This window comes from Oncorhynchus gorbuscha, linkage group LG15 (assembly GCF_021184085.1).
Source record: "Oncorhynchus gorbuscha isolate QuinsamMale2020 ecotype Even-year linkage group LG15, OgorEven_v1.0, whole genome shotgun sequence".
Classification (NCBI taxonomy): domain Eukaryota; kingdom Metazoa; phylum Chordata; class Actinopteri; order Salmoniformes; family Salmonidae; genus Oncorhynchus; species Oncorhynchus gorbuscha.
In genome coordinates, this window is record NC_060187.1 from 62,233,838 (window position 1) to 62,253,195 (window position 19,358).

At 42.3% G+C, this 19,358-nt stretch overlaps 1 protein-coding gene across 7 annotated transcripts in view; it reads left to right on the forward strand.

Annotated features, from left to right (window-relative positions):
- Nucleotides 1-19,358, forward strand: part of LOC123997671 (thrombospondin type-1 domain-containing protein 7A-like) — a 117,640-nt gene that overhangs the window by 34,141 nt on the left and 64,141 nt on the right. For all 7 annotated transcript variants that reach the window (XM_046302127.1, XM_046302130.1, XM_046302131.1 and 4 more), the window contains exons 2-4: nucleotides 8,033-8,864; nucleotides 14,267-14,521; nucleotides 15,902-16,083. In XM_046302127.1, the coding sequence (XP_046158083.1) occupies nucleotides 8,033-8,864; nucleotides 14,267-14,521; nucleotides 15,902-16,083 (1,269 nt within the window). The remainder of the gene's footprint in view (nucleotides 1-8,032; nucleotides 8,865-14,266; nucleotides 14,522-15,901; nucleotides 16,084-19,358) is intronic.

Genomic DNA, 19,358 nt, shown 5'->3' on the forward strand with positions numbered 1-19,358 from the left:
AATGGCAGGATCTTTTTAAAGGGCAGATTATAGGCAATGAAACCCCACCTCTCACATCCTCTACCACACCAAGGAAGTCTTCCGTGGAAGTGCCTCTTTAGATTGGAGTCAACAATGTGCTCCTAACTGGCTTCATATTAATATTTAACTGCAGTGCCAAGCACCAAGGGGCACATTCTCTCTCTGTGGTTTGTCTTGTTCTTTGCCTTTTTTTCAATATGGTGGACTTTTACGCTTGAAATGCAGTTTTGCCAGCATAATTTCAGGGACTTTGTTTTTGTATTGCAGTGGCTTCCAAATGCTTTACATGGAATAGGATATCCAACTGAAACCTGAGGCGATGCACTCTATTTCATTCTTTCCTGGAATATATTTCATATTTTAGTGGTTTACATACTTTTTTTTTTTTTACAACTTTTTTAATCTCGTAAAGTGATCAGCATATAGGCTACATTGCAGCTCACGTGATTATTTGTATCCCAGTTCAATAAGCGCTTGTGTTGATGGAATCAATCAAAATCCATTCCATTCTATTACTTTGCATAATGGAAGTCTATTCCGCTATGAAATGTGTTCATTGTGTCCTCCAGCCATTTATCCTTTCTATAACTATTGTTTAAGGAGAACACTGCAGTCTGTTCCCAGATGAAGAGACAGAATCAGTTAGAATTCGTAGAAGTAATCAATCAAAATGTCCAACCTCTGAACTTCAAATGTCAACATATCAATTTTATGAATGGTAGATTTCTGATTTGGTCCAGTTACTGTGTCGGACCATAATTACAATAGATAACATACGCGTGTTATCTGACAGCTCTCTCCCTTTCATTGAAATATGATTCAGTGGATTGTGACTAATTATGGTAGGATTTACTGTTGGCTATCTGGTTTACCTTGCCTGTGTTCTCAAAAAGCATGCCTGTCAGAGCTGCATGATGGGCATGTTGAATATCACTGCAAATCAGGAGGGACACTCCCATCCCTATCCCATTATTTAAAGGTCACTGACTGCCCCTCCCACAACATCCTGCCTCAAACTGGGACAAAATAACATTTGGGCAACAAGATAAACTCCCACAACACACATAAGAGATCCATGTGTTAGTTAGAGTGTACAGTTGTGGCCAAAAGTTTTGAGAATGACACAAATATTAATTTTCACAAAGTTTGCTGCTTCAGTGTCTTTAGATATTTTTGTCAGATGTTACTATGGAATAATGAAGTATAATTACAAGCATTTCATGTGTCAAAGGCTTTTATTGACAATTACATGAAGTTGAATCAAAGAGTCAATATTTGCAGTGTTGACTTATTTTTCAAGACCTCTGCAATCCGACCTGACATGCTGTCAATTAACTTCTGGGCCACATGATGGCAGCCCCTTCTTGCATAATCAATGCTTGGAGTTTGTCAGAATCTGTGGGTTTTTGTTTGTCCACCCGCCTCTTGAGGATTAACCACAAATTCTCAATGGGATTAAAGTTTGGGGATTTTCCTGGCCACGGACCCAAAATACAGTGCCTTGCGAAAGTATTCGGCCCCCTTGAACTTTGCGACCTTTTGCCACATTTCAGGCTTCAAACATAAAGATATAAAACTGTATTTTTTTGTGAAGACTCAACAACAAGTGGGACACAATCATGAAGTGGAACGACATTTATTGGATATTTCATACCTTTTTAACAAGTCAAAAACTGAAAAATTGGGCGTGCAAAATTATTCAGCCCCCTTAAGTTAATACTTTGTAGCGCCACCTTTTGCTGCGATTACAGCTGTAAGTCGCTTGGGGTATGTCTCTATTAGTTTTGCACATTGAGAGACTGAATGTTTTCCCTATTCCTCCTTGCAAAACAGCTCGAGCTCAGTGAGGTTGGATGGAGAGCATTTGTGAACAGCAGTTTTCAGTTCTTTCCACAGATTCTCGATTGGAATCAGGTCTGGACTTTGACTTGGCCATTCTAACACCTGGATATGTTTATTTTTGAACCATTCCATTGTAGATTTTGCTTTATGTTTTAGATCATTGTCTTGTTGGAAGACAAATCTCCGTCCCAGTCTCAGGTCTTTTGCAGACTCCATCAGGTTTTCTTCCAGAATGGTCCTGTATTTGGCTCCATCCATCTTACCACTTTACAATAGTGCATCTAAATATTTTAAGGGGGGGGGTGAGAAGGATTACTTTATCCTATCTTAGGTATTCCTTAAAGAGGTGGGGTTTCAGGTGTCTCCGGAAGGTGGTGATTGACTCCGCTGTCCTGGCGTCGTGAGGGAGTTTGTTCCACCATTGGGGAGCCAGAGCAGCGAACAGTTTTGACTGGGCTGAGCGGGAACTGTACTTCCTCAGTGATGGGGAGGCGAGCAGGCCAGAGGTGGATGAACGCAGTGCCCTTATTTGGTTGTAGGGCCTGATCAGAGCCTGGAGGTACTGAGGTGCCGTTCCCCTCACAGCTCCGTAGGCAAGCACCATGGTCTTGTAGCGGATGCGAGCTTCAACTGGAAGCCAGTGGAGAGAGCGGAGGAGCGGGGTGACGTGAGAGAACTTGGGAAGGTTGAACACTAGACGGGCTGCGGCGTTCTGGATGAGTTGTAGGGGTTTAATGGCACAGGCAGGGAGCCCAGCCAACAGCGAGTTGCAGTAATCCAGACGGGAGATGACAAGTGCCTGGATTAGGACCTGCGCCGCTTCCTGTGTGAGGCAGGGTCGTACTCTGCGGATGTTGTAGAGCATGAACCTACAGGAACGGGCCACCACCTTGATGTTAGTTGAGAACGACAGGGTGTTGTCCAGGATCACGCCAAGGTTCTTAGCGCTCTGGGAGGAGGACACAATGGAGTTGTCAACCGTGATGGCGAGATCATGGAACGGGCAGTCCTTCCCCGGGAGGAAGAGCAGCTCCGTCTTGCCGAAGTTCAGCTTGAGGTGGTGATCCGTCATCCACACTGATATGTCTGCCAGACATGCAGAGATGCGATTCGCCACCTGGTCATCAGAAGGGGGAAAGGAGAAGATGAATTGTCATCATACAAACTGAGGCAGCAGACTCTGGGAAAATGAATATTTGTGTCATTCTCAACACCTTTGGACACAACTGTGGAGTGTGAGGTGTTTCTGTAAAACATGTTTTTTTTATGGTGTTTGCTGCTTTAGTGGCAGCTAGTGAAATCATAGGACGTTGGTTAGCATGCAGAGGGCAACCTTTATGCCTCTGGCAGGTTGTTGAATCAGTCGTGGTTTTTGAGCGTCAAGGAAATGATGAGGTTTTATCGATTGCGTTCTTACTGTTACTGGCGGCTTGAACAGATTTCCGAGTGGAGCACATGGACCATTGCGTTTGACCTTTTGAAATTTGTCTGCTTTTGAATGCGTTGACAGTTGGATTTTGCCACACACATATATGAATGGGTGGTTTGTGCAGAATGCCAAAAATATCTTGTCACTGCAGGAGTGACAAATGAGTCTGTCTCCTACTGCAGTGCAGTATTCCACCTTCGATTTGTTATTGATCACTGAAGTTTGTGATTTAATTAGCCGAATCCAATTCAATGACTAGCAGATGGTAACCATGACGCTAGTTCATAAGGGTGGCATGGCATCAGTAATGACACAGAGCCTGCACAATGTTTCCTATTTGTGAAAAATATAATTAAATGGAGGAAACGGTTTCACATTGAATGGGATAAATCAAAAGTCTGCCTTAAGAGTTATGTGCAGTGATGTATGTTGTGCTTGATGAATCAGAATCATAAAAAAAAGCCCTTTAAAAGATGGAAGTGTCATTGTGGTATTCCAGCTAATGACATTCAGGTCAATTGTGAGAGCTAGAAACATGGCCAAGGGCCCAGATCACACTGAACATAGGGTCGGTAATTATCCATGAATGTTAAGCAGCTCAAAGTTTTTCAGCAGACATTAAGTGGTAGCCTCTGGCCTCTTCCTTCTCCTCAGACATATTTTTGTCTTTTATATTTATAACCCATGATTTACAATTTGGTGTTGTTTATAAAAATAAATAAAAGGGCAATGTTCATTTGTTCATTCTTATGGGGTGGCAGGTAGCCTAGTGGTTAGTGTGTTGGACTTGTAACTGCATGGTTGCAAGAACCAATCCCTGAGCTGACAAGGTCAAAAATCTGTTGTTCTGCCCCTGAACAAAGGCAGTTAACCCACAGTTCCTAGGCTGTCATTGAAAATAAGAATTTGTTCTTAACTGACTTGCCTAGTAAAATAAAAAAAAGACAATGTTTGGAAGTGAAATGAAGTGTCTGACCATACTTAATAATTTAAGAATGTATGATGCATTCTCCTCAAATGCAGACTTCTGTACTACCCCTTAGGACTATGTGGTCTCTCTGAAGGGATACACAGTTTCACCTTGTGTCATGCTCATCAGATTGTTTGCAAGCTTTTTTGGCCTTTTAGCTAATGAATTGCTCTACTGGCCTTAACAGGAACTCAGCATGGCATGTTCAATGTGTTGACGTTCATCTCTGCCAAGGGTTATGTGCAATTGTATTTAAGAGGGCCTTTTGTATTCCGTTTCACTCTGTGCCGCAACTGAACATTTTTAGGAGTTGGGTATGGTAATTAGGGGACACAAGGTCTTTTGCTCGCTTTCATTTTACAGTTCTTTTTGTAGCTTTGGCCATATGAGATGTGATTGCACTTTATTTTAAGTGGTTTTCATAAAGCAAACATAATCTGCTCATAATAATACCTGTCCAACCTGGTCCTGACAGTCTGTAGAATGACAGACATTTTGAGTGCTCTGTGAGACACCTAAACCAGAAGTAACAACAGGGATTTCTTGGCAATAGGACCACCACTCTAGCATCTGTCAGACAGCAAGGACAGCTCAAAATGATCCCTGACCTTGGCAGTAAGTAGTTCCTGTCTTAGATGGATCAATAACAAGCAAACACAAACAAGTGACATCATCCTTTGTGAGGATGACCCTGTGGGAGCCAAAACATGTCTGTCCATTAATGAACACATTGGGACAGAGAGATCCAACTTACTTTCCAACAGTTGGGATATTACACTTCTTACTCCAGCCTAATCTGCTGTTTACAGAGGGGAGTATGTGCACTTGAGCCTATGGGAGATCTGTTAGGGCTCTTGGACATTGTGTGAAAATGTTAAAATCTCCCCCTGAGTTATATATTCAAGCATTAAGGCCCGAGGGGTTGTTGTATATGACCAGTGTACCAAGGCTAAGGGCTGTTCTTAAGCACAACGCCACACGGAGTGCCTGGATACAGCCCTTAGCCGTGGTACAATGGCAATATACCACAAACCGGAGGTGTCTTATTGCTATTATAAACTGGTTACCAACGTAATTAGAGTAGTAAAAATACATGTTTTGTCATACCCATGGTATACGGTCTGATATACCACAGCTTTCAGCCAATCAGCATTCAGGGCTCGAACCACCCAGTTTATAATTTATAGTATACTATTCAGACGGTTGATGTTGATAACTGTTGATATACTAAACGTTAGTTCTGTACTTCATTCCTTCATCAAGCACAACGCCATGACTCAGACCAACATAGATGATCTTATCCAACAATGATTGGGGATTAAAGAGCTGTTTCACATTTTTTAACAGCATTCAATGAGAGGATGTCAGTTTGGCTTCCATGACATGTAGCTACAGCTCCAAAATGAATGTGTTTCATGCCATACTGTCTTCATCATGGAGTGCCAACAACCTAATCACTGCTAAGATCCCACCGCTCACACCATGTGTCTAACAAAACTTCAAAGTAAGCTCCTTTTGCTATTGGTGAAATCATGTTGCTAGGGTTTCATTTACTCAGGCAAACAACATATAAGGGATAAGCCTTGGGAATTCTCCAGATAGTTTACCCCCTGCCTCTTTTGTGCCGAATACCCCAGACACCCCATTTCAAAAGGCTATTAAATGAACCCCAATCTATTCGGTAGCTAACGGATGCCCAGACATCCCCTGAATCACAAATGCAGTGCCAAGAAAGAGTATATGAACCCTTTGGGACTACATGGATGGTCATAAAATTGGATCTGATCTTCATCTAGGTCACAACAATAGACAAACACAGTCTGCTGATAACACACAAAGAATTATCAGCAGACTGTGTTTGTCTATATTGACACACCGTGTAAACATTCACAGTGCAGGGTGGGAAAAGTGTGTGAACCTTTGGATTTAATAACTGGTTGACCCTCCTTTGACAGCAATAACCTCAACCAAATGCTTTCTGTAGTTGCTGGTCAGACCTGCACAATGGTGAGGAGGAATTTCAGACCATTCCTCTTTACAAAAATGGTTTCATTACAGCAATATTCTTGGGATGTCTGGTGTGAGCTGCTCTCTTGATGTCATGTAAGAGTATCTCTATTGGGTTGAGAGGTCAGGACTCTGACTGGGCCACTCCAGAAGGTGTATTGTTTTGGTTGAAGCCATTTTGTTGTTGATTTACTTCTGTGTTTTGGGTCGTTGTCCTGTTGCATCACTCAACTTCTGATGAGCTTCAATTGGCGGACAGATAGCCTAACATTCTCCTGCAAAATTTGTCTTACTGTGGACTGATGAACATCAAAGGCTTTTAGAGATACTTTTGTAACCCTTTCCAGCTTTATGCAAGTTATCAATTCGAGGTTCTGAGCTCTCTTTTGTTCGAGGCATGGTTCACATCAGGCAATGCTTCTTGTGAATAGCAAACAAACATTTTGTGAGTGTTTTTTATAGGGCAGGGCAGCTCTAACCAATATCTCCAATCTCGTATCTCGTTGATTGGACTCCAGGTTAGCTGACTCCTGACTCCAATTAGCTTTTGGAGAAGTCGTTAGCCTAGGGGTTCACATACTTTTTCCTACCTACTGTGAATGTTTAAATTATGTATTCAATGTAGACAAGAAAAACACAATAATTGGTGTGTTATTAGTTTAAGCACACTATCTTCATCTATTGTTGTGACTTAGATGAAGATAAGATCGAATTTTATGACCAATTTATGCAGAAATCCAGGTAATTCCAAAGGGTTCACATACTTTTTCTTGCCATTGTATATATGATGCATGAGAAGTCTGACAGCAGGGCATTGATCTTGTGTTGATATAGGGGGAAATAGAACAGCCATGTGTGATGTGCTTTGAGGCTTCTGTCGACATGCTGACACACTGATTGAAGCCAGTTCCTGCCAGCGAGATCAGCAGCTGAGCGAGGAGATGAGTCCACTAATGGGCTGTCATCTGAGGCATTTGGGTCTGATAATTGCAGGAAATGTTCCACCCGGTTTCAGCATGACTAGAGTTCTTCGTCCTCCACAGGGTGGCAATCGGTTCAGGGGTGCAACATGGGTAAACACAAGGCCCCCTCACCCGGAGACCACTCAGCCAGAGGCCATCATGTAACACAATCAATTGGCTGTAGATGGAAGGGGTTGGTCTGAGGTGAAGCTGTACATTAGTCTCCTCTTCTTTCTCGGTTGTCCTGTGAGGATAATGTGGATAACAGCGGCAGAGCACAACATGGCCACGGATTAGGTTGAGTTGAATGACTCAATGAACAACACTGCCGCTGAGCTGCAGATTTTTTTACTGTGATGAGGTTTGGTGTGGGGATAAAAGTCAGGGAAAGCTCTTGTGTTATGGCTGCAATGGAGACTTCATTCAGAGTACAACGTGGAGCTGAAAGGGGAGCTATGGTAGAATAGCTGATGTACTAATCTTTCAGTGCACGAATTGTAAATATGCTGTGAGTCTCCAGGTATGAAGACGCGGTCTCTATGACATTATTGGTCGCCATCGATCCGTCCACTGTGCCTGCTGATGTGGGTTAATTCTACGTTCTGGTTGATATTTGTATGGTTTGCTTTTTCCAACTGATCAATACACTACCGCCCCTAAAATAATCAATTTTCCATCAATTGATGGACTGTATAGTGTACACTGTGTCCACTTTACCATTTGATGTAAAACATATTTTAAAAAGCCTAATTCTGGCCTATTTCATAGTTATTTTAACGCTGTCTGTGTTGTGTTCCCAAGGGCCATGGGGCAGATGTATGGGCAGTGACTGTGGCCCAGGTGGCAGCCAGAGTCGGGCTGTGTGGTGTGCCCACGTGGACGGCTGGACCACCCTCCACACCAACTGTGACCAGTCCCAGCGGCCTTCCAACCAGCAGAACTGCTTCCGTGTGTGCGACTGGCACAAGGACCTTTACGACTGGAAACTCGGTGCCTGGAACCAGTGTGTGTCCGTGTCAACAAGAACCTTTGGGGGCATGCGGCCATATGTATGCAATGGGGGTGAGGAGGGCATTCAGACCCGGGAGGTGGGCTGCGTACTAAAGTCAGACGAATCTCTCGGAGACGACACCATCTGTGAGTACTTTGAGCCCAAGCCTCGGCTAGAGCAGGCCTGCCTCATCCCCTGCCCTCAGGACTGTGTAGTGTCTGAATTCACCCCCTGGACGTCCTGCTCAAAAACCTGTGGAACCGGCCTAAAGAACCGGGTGCGCAGTGTCCTGGTGCCTCCACTCTTCGGGGGTTCAGCCTGCCCAAACCTAACCGAGTTCCACACCTGTAAGCCAGGGCCTTGTAAGGGGCCTGAGGGGGTGTACAGCCTCAGGGTGGGGTCCTGGATGCCCTGTTCTCTCCCCATTTCCCGGCCGGTGCGGCAGGCCAAGCATAGGAAGGGTAAAGGGGGGGCCAGGGAGAGGCCTGGGGTCAAAGACCCTGATACTAGGGAGCTGATCCAGAAGAAACGGACCAGAAACCGGCTCAACAGGCAGGAGAGCCCCTTCTGGGACATCCAGGTGGGATACCAGAGTCGCACGGTGTCCTGTGCACACAGGAACGGGAGCACGGTGGGACTCAGGTAAGTGGCTCAGCATCAGTATTTCAGGGTCTGGGGTAATACTGGTTCCTTAGTGTGTCTGTGTGCTGGTTGTCCTTTAAAATTGTACTTTTAGTCTAAATGGGCAAACCATGATATGTCATTGGTCATAGGAAACCATGTGTTTTTGTCCATTCAGAACTGTAATTCATCATAGTGAGTTATCTGTTGTCCGTAAATAACACTCAATCTTAAAATAGGCACAATCCTGCCACATGTCTAAACAGGCCTTTGTAAGGGGTTGTTTTGATCTTCTTCAGAACTGTAAGCACAGTATTATGTTGTGATGTGATGTACTGTACTGATGTACAGTTGATGACAGGTAAGGGAATGGTTATGTGTCTCTGCTTTGCTGTCAAAGCAATGGAGCACTCCCACTTTCTGGTGTCTACTTTCAACGGTGGAGATGACAACTCTATATTCACTGGTGCTCATTCCGTGACAGGGATTGAATCTTAGCCAGCACTTCTGTCCTCTTTGACTGTGAAATAGCAGGATAAGTTGCACAATGTACATCATTATGTTGGTATTGTTACGTGTGCAGGTGAGGAAAGATAAAATCAAAAAGCTTGATTACTAACAGTAATTTCAGTTCAACTAAAAAAAAGTACAGTCATTTATTTTTAAATGCTGTTGACCAAATACAATTTATGATAATCTTTCACATTAGGAGTATGGTTCAGGTTATCAATGATTCAGGTTATTCGCATACTATATCTTATATACAGTACAATATACAGTAGACAAGATTGCATGCATACCCTTCAAGTAAACTGACATTTCCTTGGGCCCTGTCTTGGCTTGAGGCAAGTCCCTAACCCTGTCTTGCCTTTAAGCTCTTTCTTTAGCATTGAATGGTGTCTTTGTTTTATGCTGAGTGACAATAACTTCAAATGTCAGCACGCTATCTCTCATCTTAGAATCCATGAAGTCTTTCATCTCTAGCAAGGAGAGCTACAGTCTCCGTTATATAGCCTTATATCCATATTATGTATGTGTTACATGCCACAGATGTGATCAATTATGTACTAAATCTATTCATTAATGCGCTGTTAGTGCCAACTTCTCAGCAGTGGCTGGGATCAAATATTTCTAAAGAACCGTGAAAACAAATCTTATGCCCTTAGGAAGGTAAATACTAATCTTTGACTTGTTTATTTCTGGTTCTGAAATATTTATCGTTGTTTTTGCCACTTCAGAAAAGTGGAACAAACTTCCCAGCAAACCAAAAAAGTTTCTGTGAAAGGTCCCAGAACATTATTTTGGCTGCGGCAATGTTCTTATAACACAAAAACTGTTGCAATGATGATTATACAATGTTTGTATAAAACATTTGCCTGGTGTTGCAAGAACGTTCCCAGAACGTTGTGGCGGTATGTTTTAGAAACATTACTGGTACATTTACATTTACATTTAAGTCATTTAGCAGACGCTCTTATCCAGAGCGACTTACAAATTGGTGCATTCACCTTATGACATCCAGTGGGACAGTCACTTTACAATAGTGCATCTAAAACTTAAGGGGGGGGGGTGAGGTGAGAGGGATTACTTATCCTATCCTAGGTATTCCTTAAAGAGGTGGGGTTTCAGGTGTCTCCGGAAGGTGGTGACACCTGAAACCCCACCTCTTTAAGGAATACCTAGGATAGGATAAGTAATCCCTCTCACCCCCCCCCCCTTAAGTTTTAGATGCACTATTGTAAAGTGACTGTCCCACTGGATGTCATAAGGTGAATGCACCAATTTGTAAGTCGCTCTGGATAAGAGCGTCTGCTAAATGACTTAAATGTAAATGTAAATGTACCAGTAATGTTTCTAAAACATACCGCCACAACGTTCTGGGAACGTTCTTGCAACACCAGGCAAATGGTACATTGTGTCATTACATTACCTGGAAACCTAATGAGAACATTTGGGGAATGTTCTGTGGTGGTTGTGCACAAGATTTTCGTGAATGTTAAGAAAACATTCCAAGAATATTTCCTTTAAAACATTTTCTGAATAAAATAAACATTTTGTTATCAAAAACATTCTTCGTATGTTTTTTGGATGTCATCATCCTAATGTTAGATAAAAACCCAACTAGAACTTAATGAGAATCTTAGCTAATGTTCTGGGAATGTTCCCGGTTTGCTGGGTTCTCTCTGAAGCGATATCCAATGAATCTAGGCAGTCGTCCTCCGAACATCTTGCTGACTTCATTTCCCATTTTGTTTGATGTACATCTGTCATCGTTGGGCCACAGCTTTCTCTTGACTCATTAGACTTTGTTTTACATGTAATAATATGAAATCCGCATGCAAGTATAGGCTATTTACTGTAGATTCCAGCTTGCATGGTGGCCTCTGAGGTTTCCGTTTACCACCAGAAGTACTTCTAAAAAGTACCACTTTACATCTTTTAGGTGAAATTCGAGTCTCCCATATCCTACCACGTTTATGTTTCTCTTTACTGGCCACACTGGCCTTCCAAACATTCCACTCTGTTTTCTAAACTGTGTTTTCATCAAGGCGCTGAAAAAGATGGTTAAAAGATTTCTCCCAGGGTTTCACATTCCCTGACCCACATAGTACAGCCTGTGTTGTAGGCTTTAATTGTACCACATGTTTCTTAGCCAAAGCCTCGTGTAATGAGCATGTTTGTGTTCAGTGTGGATATTCTACAGAAACCAAACTCTTCTTTTTTTTGTGGAATTTCATGGAATTTCTTGTTGTTTGTTGTATAACCTTTATTGGTTTTAAAATGAGAGTTTGAGTGTTTTTGAAATATTATTACTCTCTTATTTCAAGTGAAATTGTTTGTCTGTCCCCATTCTGTCTGACTGACGCAGATAAAAAAAAAAAATTTAAGTCTAATTTCAAGACTTCAAAACCCCCACAACAATGCAGAAAATAATGAAAAGTTGACACGACCAAAACATCAAATACTGAAAGAGATTGAGTAGCCGTGAAAAGGGTCAATGGATGCTTTAAGGCTTTTTAAGCATGTGTGAAGTTTCATCTGAGTCAGGAAGCGAGCCATTATCCTCACCGAGTCGCAAAACCTTTGTTTTCATTTCTGAATGTTTTTCACTGAGAAAGAACTCTACCTGCGTGCCTTGTTGGCAGCACAACGAATCCTCGGCGGGACGTCACACCTGCAGGCCCGCCACATCAAACAATTCAAAGGTATCTTAATCTGTGGAGACAGAGGGGTTAAAAACACAACTCCCTCTTTTTCAAGCGTTTCCAGCAGAAGTGTGAGAAGCTAGAGGTGAAGTGTGGCATCGGCGTAGTCTAAATTAGAGGGTTCTAAATGAAGCAGAGCTGTAATTAGCAGTAAAAGATCGTCAGCTGCGGCGCCTCGGGGGAAAGGCGATGCACACTGCGGTGCAAGGAATAGAAAATAGTCGGCTTTAATTCCTAATCATTTGAAGGAGCTTAAAGAGGCAGCGTTTATTCATTAGCTCTAATTGCAAGTTGAATGATTACAGAGTGATTGCTTTTGGTGATTGATCAGTTGTGGTTACTATTCGGAGGCTTTTGAGGCACAACCCTTCAGACTTTATGTATTGTATTGTATTACATGTACAAAACCCCTGGTCTCATGGTCCTTTGAGCCGGATTTGAACCAGCAACCAATTCACTACCTAAATGTGTGGGCTTCCCAGCTTTTTTTTCTGCATTGTTTATTAAGGTGTGATGATTCTGAATGAAGGGTTGAGTATTAGGGTTCAATGCCAGTCAGTTCCATAAGGACTCTTGAATACAGCTTATTACAACATGCTTCGTATAATGTACATTAGCGCTCAAAGGTTTGGAGTCACATAGAAATGTCCTCGTTTTGAAAGAAAAGCACATTTTTTGTTCATTAAAATAACATCAAATTGATCAGATACAGTGTAGACATTGTTAATGTTGTAAATGACTATTGCAGCTGGAAACGGATGATATCAACAGAGGCAAACAGAGGTCCATTATCAGCAACCATCACTCCTGTGTTCCAATGGCACGTTGTGTTAGCTAATCCAAGGTTATAATTTTAAAGGCTAATTGATCATTAGAAAACCCTTTTGCAATTATGTTATTACAGCTGAAAATTGTTGTTCTGATTAAAGAAGCAACAAAACGGGCCTTCTTTAGAGCATCAGCATATGTGGGTTCGATTACAGGCTCAAAATGGCCAGAAACAAATAACTTTCTTCTGAAACTCGTCAGTCTATTCTTGTTATGAGAATTGAAGGATATTCCATGTGAGAAATTTCCAAGAAAGTGAAGATCTCGTACAACATTGTGTACTACTCCCTTCACAGAACAGCGCAAACTGGCCATTACCAGAATAGAAAGAGGAGTGGGAGGCCCCGGTGCACAACTGAGCAAGAGGACAAGTACATTAGAGTGTCTAGTTTGAGAAACAGATGCCTCACAAGTCCTCAACTGGTAGCTTCATTAAATAGTACCCACAAAACACCAGTCTCAACGTCAACACTGAAGAGGTGACTCCGGGATGCTGGCCTTCTAGGCAAAGTTCCTCTGTCCAGTGTCTGTGTTATTTTGCCCATTTTAATCTTTTATTTTGATTGGCCAGTCTGAGATATGGATTTTTCTTTGCAACTCTGCCTAGAAGGCCAGCATCCCGGAGTCGCCTCTACACTGTTGACGTTGAGACTGGTGTTTTGTGTGTACACTTGGATTAGCTAACACAACGTTCCTTTGGAACACAGGAGTGATGGTTGCTGATAATGGGCCTCTGTATACCTATGTAGATATTCCATTCAAAATCAGCCGTTTCCAGCTACAATAGTCATTTACAGCATTAACAATGTCTACACTGTATTTCTGATCAATTTCATGTTATTTTAATAGACAAAAATGTGCTTTTAAAAAAAAAAAACAAGGACATCTCTAAGTGATCTCTACTTTTGAATGGTAGAGTACATTCTACTATAGTACAAGTATTAATACATTATAGTACATGATAGTATTAGTATCATGTACTTACATCCAGCTCATTGATGAATGACCCCTGGCTTCCCATTGTCTTCCGATAGGTAGTGGTGTCAACCCTACACAACCATGTATCTGACGTAAGACACTGTTCCTTGATGAGTAATACACTGCAATAGACGAAAACTGAAATAGGTCCGCCAAAATTGATAGGTTGGCCTCTCCGCAGACGAAAACCAACATTCCACAAATTCAGCCAACATACGCCAAATTCTACCTCAAAATCTACCTCAGCTGACTTCGAAACCCACTGACCACTTGTTCTAGGACCACCAACACACACAGGGCTCCCTCAGGACCAGCTTTCACATCCACTGTCGCAAATTGCAAGCAGATCGCAGACAGATCTCAGATTCCTGACCTTGCCACTTCTGCTCTCGCCTTACCTCTGTGTTCCAGTCTGTGTCTACCCTGGGACCTCCCTCTGACGGTCCAGTCCTGCATCCTCGCTAAGGACTGTAAGCTGAGCGAGTGGGCAGACTGGGGCCCCTGCTCCAAGGCCTGTCTAGACCCAGACCCTGAGTCCCCCAGGGGCCAACGCTCCAGGACCAGACGAGTGCACCAGTTCTCCGTGGGGGAGGGGGAGGACTGCCCACCGCTGGAGGAGACGGAGCCATGTGACCCCCAGGGGGATGGAGTACTGCCCTGCGCCACGTGAGTGTCACTTAGTGTCATGAGGATGTGTGGCTGTATGTGTGGAAGTTATAGTTTTACACTAAATATGTGGTAAGAAATATACTGAACATTTATGGAAGGCCTAGAGCTTGAAAGTGTGTTAAGTCAATGTTGAATTTGTTGAATTTCAAATGATAAAATGTTGTGTCCAAATGTAATGTATTAAACGGTAGTATCAGTGTGTCGAAAAATACTACCGTACATAGTTCAGGAACCTGACAGGCCTCCAGGAAGTTTTCAACAAATTGGAACCACTTAGTGCACTAACTTTCCAAAGTCTACTGAATTCTCACTGGCAGAGGTGATACATTCCTCCTGTTGATTTCCCATTAGCTACTTCATCTAGCTAATTTACTCTCCAGGGTGGCCCATAGGAGTTGGCTTGTATGGGCCTGTGTGTGTGTGGTGGAGCAGAGAGCATATGGAGAAAGATTGGTGTGTTTGAGCTTTTGCCAGACACAGACTCAAATGGAGTCTATGACAATATTGTCTCTCCTGTAACCTGCCATGCAATCACACACACACACACACACACACACACACACACACACACACACACACACACACACACACACACACACACACACACACACACACACACACACACACACACACACACACACACACACACACACACACACACACACACACACACACAGACAGACAGACAGACAGACAGACAGACAGACAGACAGACAGACAGACAGACAGACAGACAGACAGACAGACAGACAGACAGACAGACAGACAGACAGACAGACAGACAGACAGACAGACAGACAGACAGACAGACAGACAGACAGACAGACAGACAGACAGACAGACAGACAGACAGACAGACAGACAGACAGACAGACAGACAGACAGACAGACAGACAGACAGACAGACAGACAGACAGACAGACAGACAGACAGACAGACAGACAGACAGACAGAGATTGGCCTTATTGACATCGTATCCCGTCTTTACACAATCATTACAATAACACTTGAGCTTTCCTGCTCCGATTCTGCTGTAAAATACTTCAAAACCACACCATCTATAAAACTATCGTGACATAGCCTTTCAAATGAATTATTTCTATGACTAAAATGTATCTTTTCATATTACTCCTGTGTTACATGGATTGGAAGCAATTAGCCAAACATGGAGCTGATAGCTATTGAAGTTGTAGTGGAACGATAAGGATTAGTGTAATTCAAGTTTGGCATCTGCAGCCCCAGATGCAGGTAGAACAGATCAACACACAATTGACAAATTTGTTTTTATAGCACAGACAGGTCAGGGATTTGATTAGCTAAAGAAACCTGTGTTTTGAAAGCATAACACCCACACACCCATCTCTGTCACTGTCACAGTTACACCTGGAGGACTACAGAGTGGAGCGACTGTAGAGTGGACTCGTTGCTAAGCCAACAGGACCGTCGGCGTAGCAACCAGACCGGCCTGTGTGGGGGAGGGCTCCAGAATCGAGAGGTGTACTGTGTCCAGGCCAACGCCGAACTACTGACCTACCTCAACAACCTCAAAGACAAAGATGGTAATGAGGCATTTCTATATATAGCACTTTTTCATAACATAGTCTTTCCTGTATATAAGGGACAGACCAAAATGTACTGGGGGCTGGTCCAACTCAAGGTGTAGTAGAAATAATATGCACCCCCCTCCCCAAGCGTAAAAAATATTTTCACATGACCCACATTAAAGTAAATGGAACACCCTCCCCTCTCATAGAATGAACTAAAAATCGTGTTTACAACCCTGCGTTTATAAACATGGATATCGACTTCAGCATACTTTTGTTTCACAGTCGATGGGCCAAAAGGTTGGGGGTTTGCCGACCACCCCAGACGAGTCATATTTATAATTATATGTTTTATATGCAAAGAGTTTTCTACTAACAGCTTTCTGTGCCAGTGCATCACCACAACCAATAAACAGAGCATACCAACTTCTGGCACTTCGATATCACTGTTTGTGTTTTCAACACCACAATAAATAGACAATGTCAATCTGGACAAACAGAAAATACTTCCCTCCCTACCTGGTAGGCCTAACCAGTAAAGAATGCTTGACAATCTTTGAATGACATTAAACTTTTTTGCCGTTTTGTAACAGACGACTCTTTCCATTCATCAATTGGTCGCTGCACAGTTTGAATTGATAGATTCATTTTATTTGTCAGTAAAAATAAAATAAAAACATATATACACAAAGATTTTTTAAATAAGTCTGGGACTTATTTCCATTCTGGTCCCTATTTTCTACATATACAATTACATTGATACAGACACATTACAGAGATAGAGACGAAAAAAATCCTCAACCTCCAAATGTGTATGAGGGGGGAGTGTAAGTCCAATTCTTACCAGCTTGTTTGGCTAGTAGCGTATTCTTTAGATGTTTAGGGCTGCTGATGAACCGTGAGGTGGAGGCATTATCAAAGCCGTACGGGACTTGCGCACTACCTAGGTTTCCATCCAATTGGCGACTGATTTTTTGTGCCAATATTCTAAAAACAATATGCCATTTCAGAGTTTTCTTTAGGAAACAACATGACAGGGGAGATCTTAATTTACTGGACATTTAAGAAATGTACAAGGCATCCATATGCATCCAGCTCCATCAATAAACAAGAGATATTGGCCCAATGAGCCACATTGACATGTCCTTAAACAGCCTGGAACAATTACAAAAACACTATTCCTTGTGTTTTGATGTGCATCATATGCAAAACGTTATAGCCTATTTTTTTTAAATTGTTTTTAGGCTACTTTCCTCAAACAATAATTGTCCACCTCACGGTTTAGCTGTCAGACATTTGAGCACAACATGTATCAGGGTATTGCATGCATAGGCCTATGGGCTTAGGTGTCCACTGTACGATATTAACATTTTAATAAATACATATAGCCTATATAAAGGAAGAGAAGCTTAGACCTAACCCTAGAGCGATAGAGAGATATGCCAGTGACGAGCTACAACACCGACGTGCATTTCTTTATATGAGATGGCTACTGCGTCTGCTATACAGATATAGAATGCAGGAGGGTAATTTGTTCATTTTCAATCCGAATATTTTGTATAAAGAGAAGCATTATATTGTTAGATTATAGAAGTAACTCTGGTAGGCCTGAAGCAAGTCTTCCTCACCTCAAGTTCAACTGTCAGGGTCCGATTGGAGCACCGGGGCGCATTGCCTTCACATCATAGGCCTTCAGTAGCTAAAGATAAATAATAGCCACACCATAACAAACCTTCACAAATGTTTCAACGTTTTATTAGGGTAATATCAAAAGTAAGTCAAGTCACTGTTTATAGGGAAAATACAAGCAGAAGAGTAAATGTAAATCAGGGACAAAACACACTGACCTTCCCTGTGCCCAATAAAAAACGCACACCCTTCCCCCTGTTTTGGACCGCCCTTCCCCCAAGTAAATGTTGATCTGTCCCTAACACTTCCCTATAACAAAGTCTTTCCTAAGTAAAACTGTCCCAATAATGCTTATCTGATGGTGTTACGTTCATAAACCATCCAGCCATCATGTGTAATAATCATTTGTGGGACTAATGTAGTCCCACATCTGATATTGTTGCATGCCTCAAATCTGCAAAGGTTGTACAAAACAGTCCCAAATATTTCCCAACAACAAAGACAAAATTGTTACATGTTGGCACACCAAACTAGTTCAGCATCAGAGGACACGTCATTGTCTTGTGTCAAACAAATGCAGTGACACGTATTGTCCTGTACAGCATTCACAGTTCCACACCTTGTGTCCATTCCGACATTTCCTAACAACAGCAGTACCTGAATAACACCATTAAAAACACACTTTTGTGCCCTACAATTAGTGTATCCATGACAGAATTATCACAGCAACTCCTGAACACTGCATACTACAGGGAGAGGCAACCAGGGAAGTGGAGCTGCTTTCATAACATAACCTGACTTGTCCTGGTGTGACTCTTAAGCCTTAGACAAGTGAGAACACTCCGGCTTCGACACTCAGACCTGTCAAGCCCAGTTTAAGTCAATGCTGCACACTGGTAATTACATTAGCAAGGATTCTAAGGCTATGCACCAACAGTGGAGATGGTGTGAGAAAAACAAAAAGCATTTCCATGACGCGAGAAGCACAATTCTTATATCAGGAGATGTTCCTGTCGCTGGAGCGGTAATTGTTGGTGGAGTGACCGTTTTATTCAGACAATATTTTTAGTGCACAGGAGAAAAAGTGCTAACTTGAGCTTGAAGGGGGCAATCTGCAGTTCAAACAACAACAAAGTGTTCACCCCGCCACTGATTTGGTAAACAGCTGAGGAATGGGGCTGGAGAAATTGAATCACTTTCAAATTCGGTGCAAGGAGCTTGAGTTTCAACCGTGTTTTGAGGATATACAGTGTTTTTTTGTTTTTTTTACAATTACATTGTTTACAAACAATGAAGTCAAACAAGCTTATAGTTTCGGGTTCTCATGGGGTAAACAGTTCATGAGGCATTTCTAAGTTATATTCTTCAAGGATCCATGTGTATATATTATTCATTTAAAAGTCCAAAAACCTATGTAGAAATCACATATGGCTGGTTTAAGTATGCTGAAGATCTCTCCTGTAGCGACCGATACACCACAAGACACAAACACACACACAACCTCTGTCATATCATACACAGTACACACAGCAGTGACATCTAAAGTGCCTTCAGAAATATATTTACACCCCTTTACTTTTTTCACATTTTGTTGGGTTACAAAGTGTGATTCAAATTGATGTAATTGTATTGTTTTGTCAGCTATCTCCACAAAATACTCT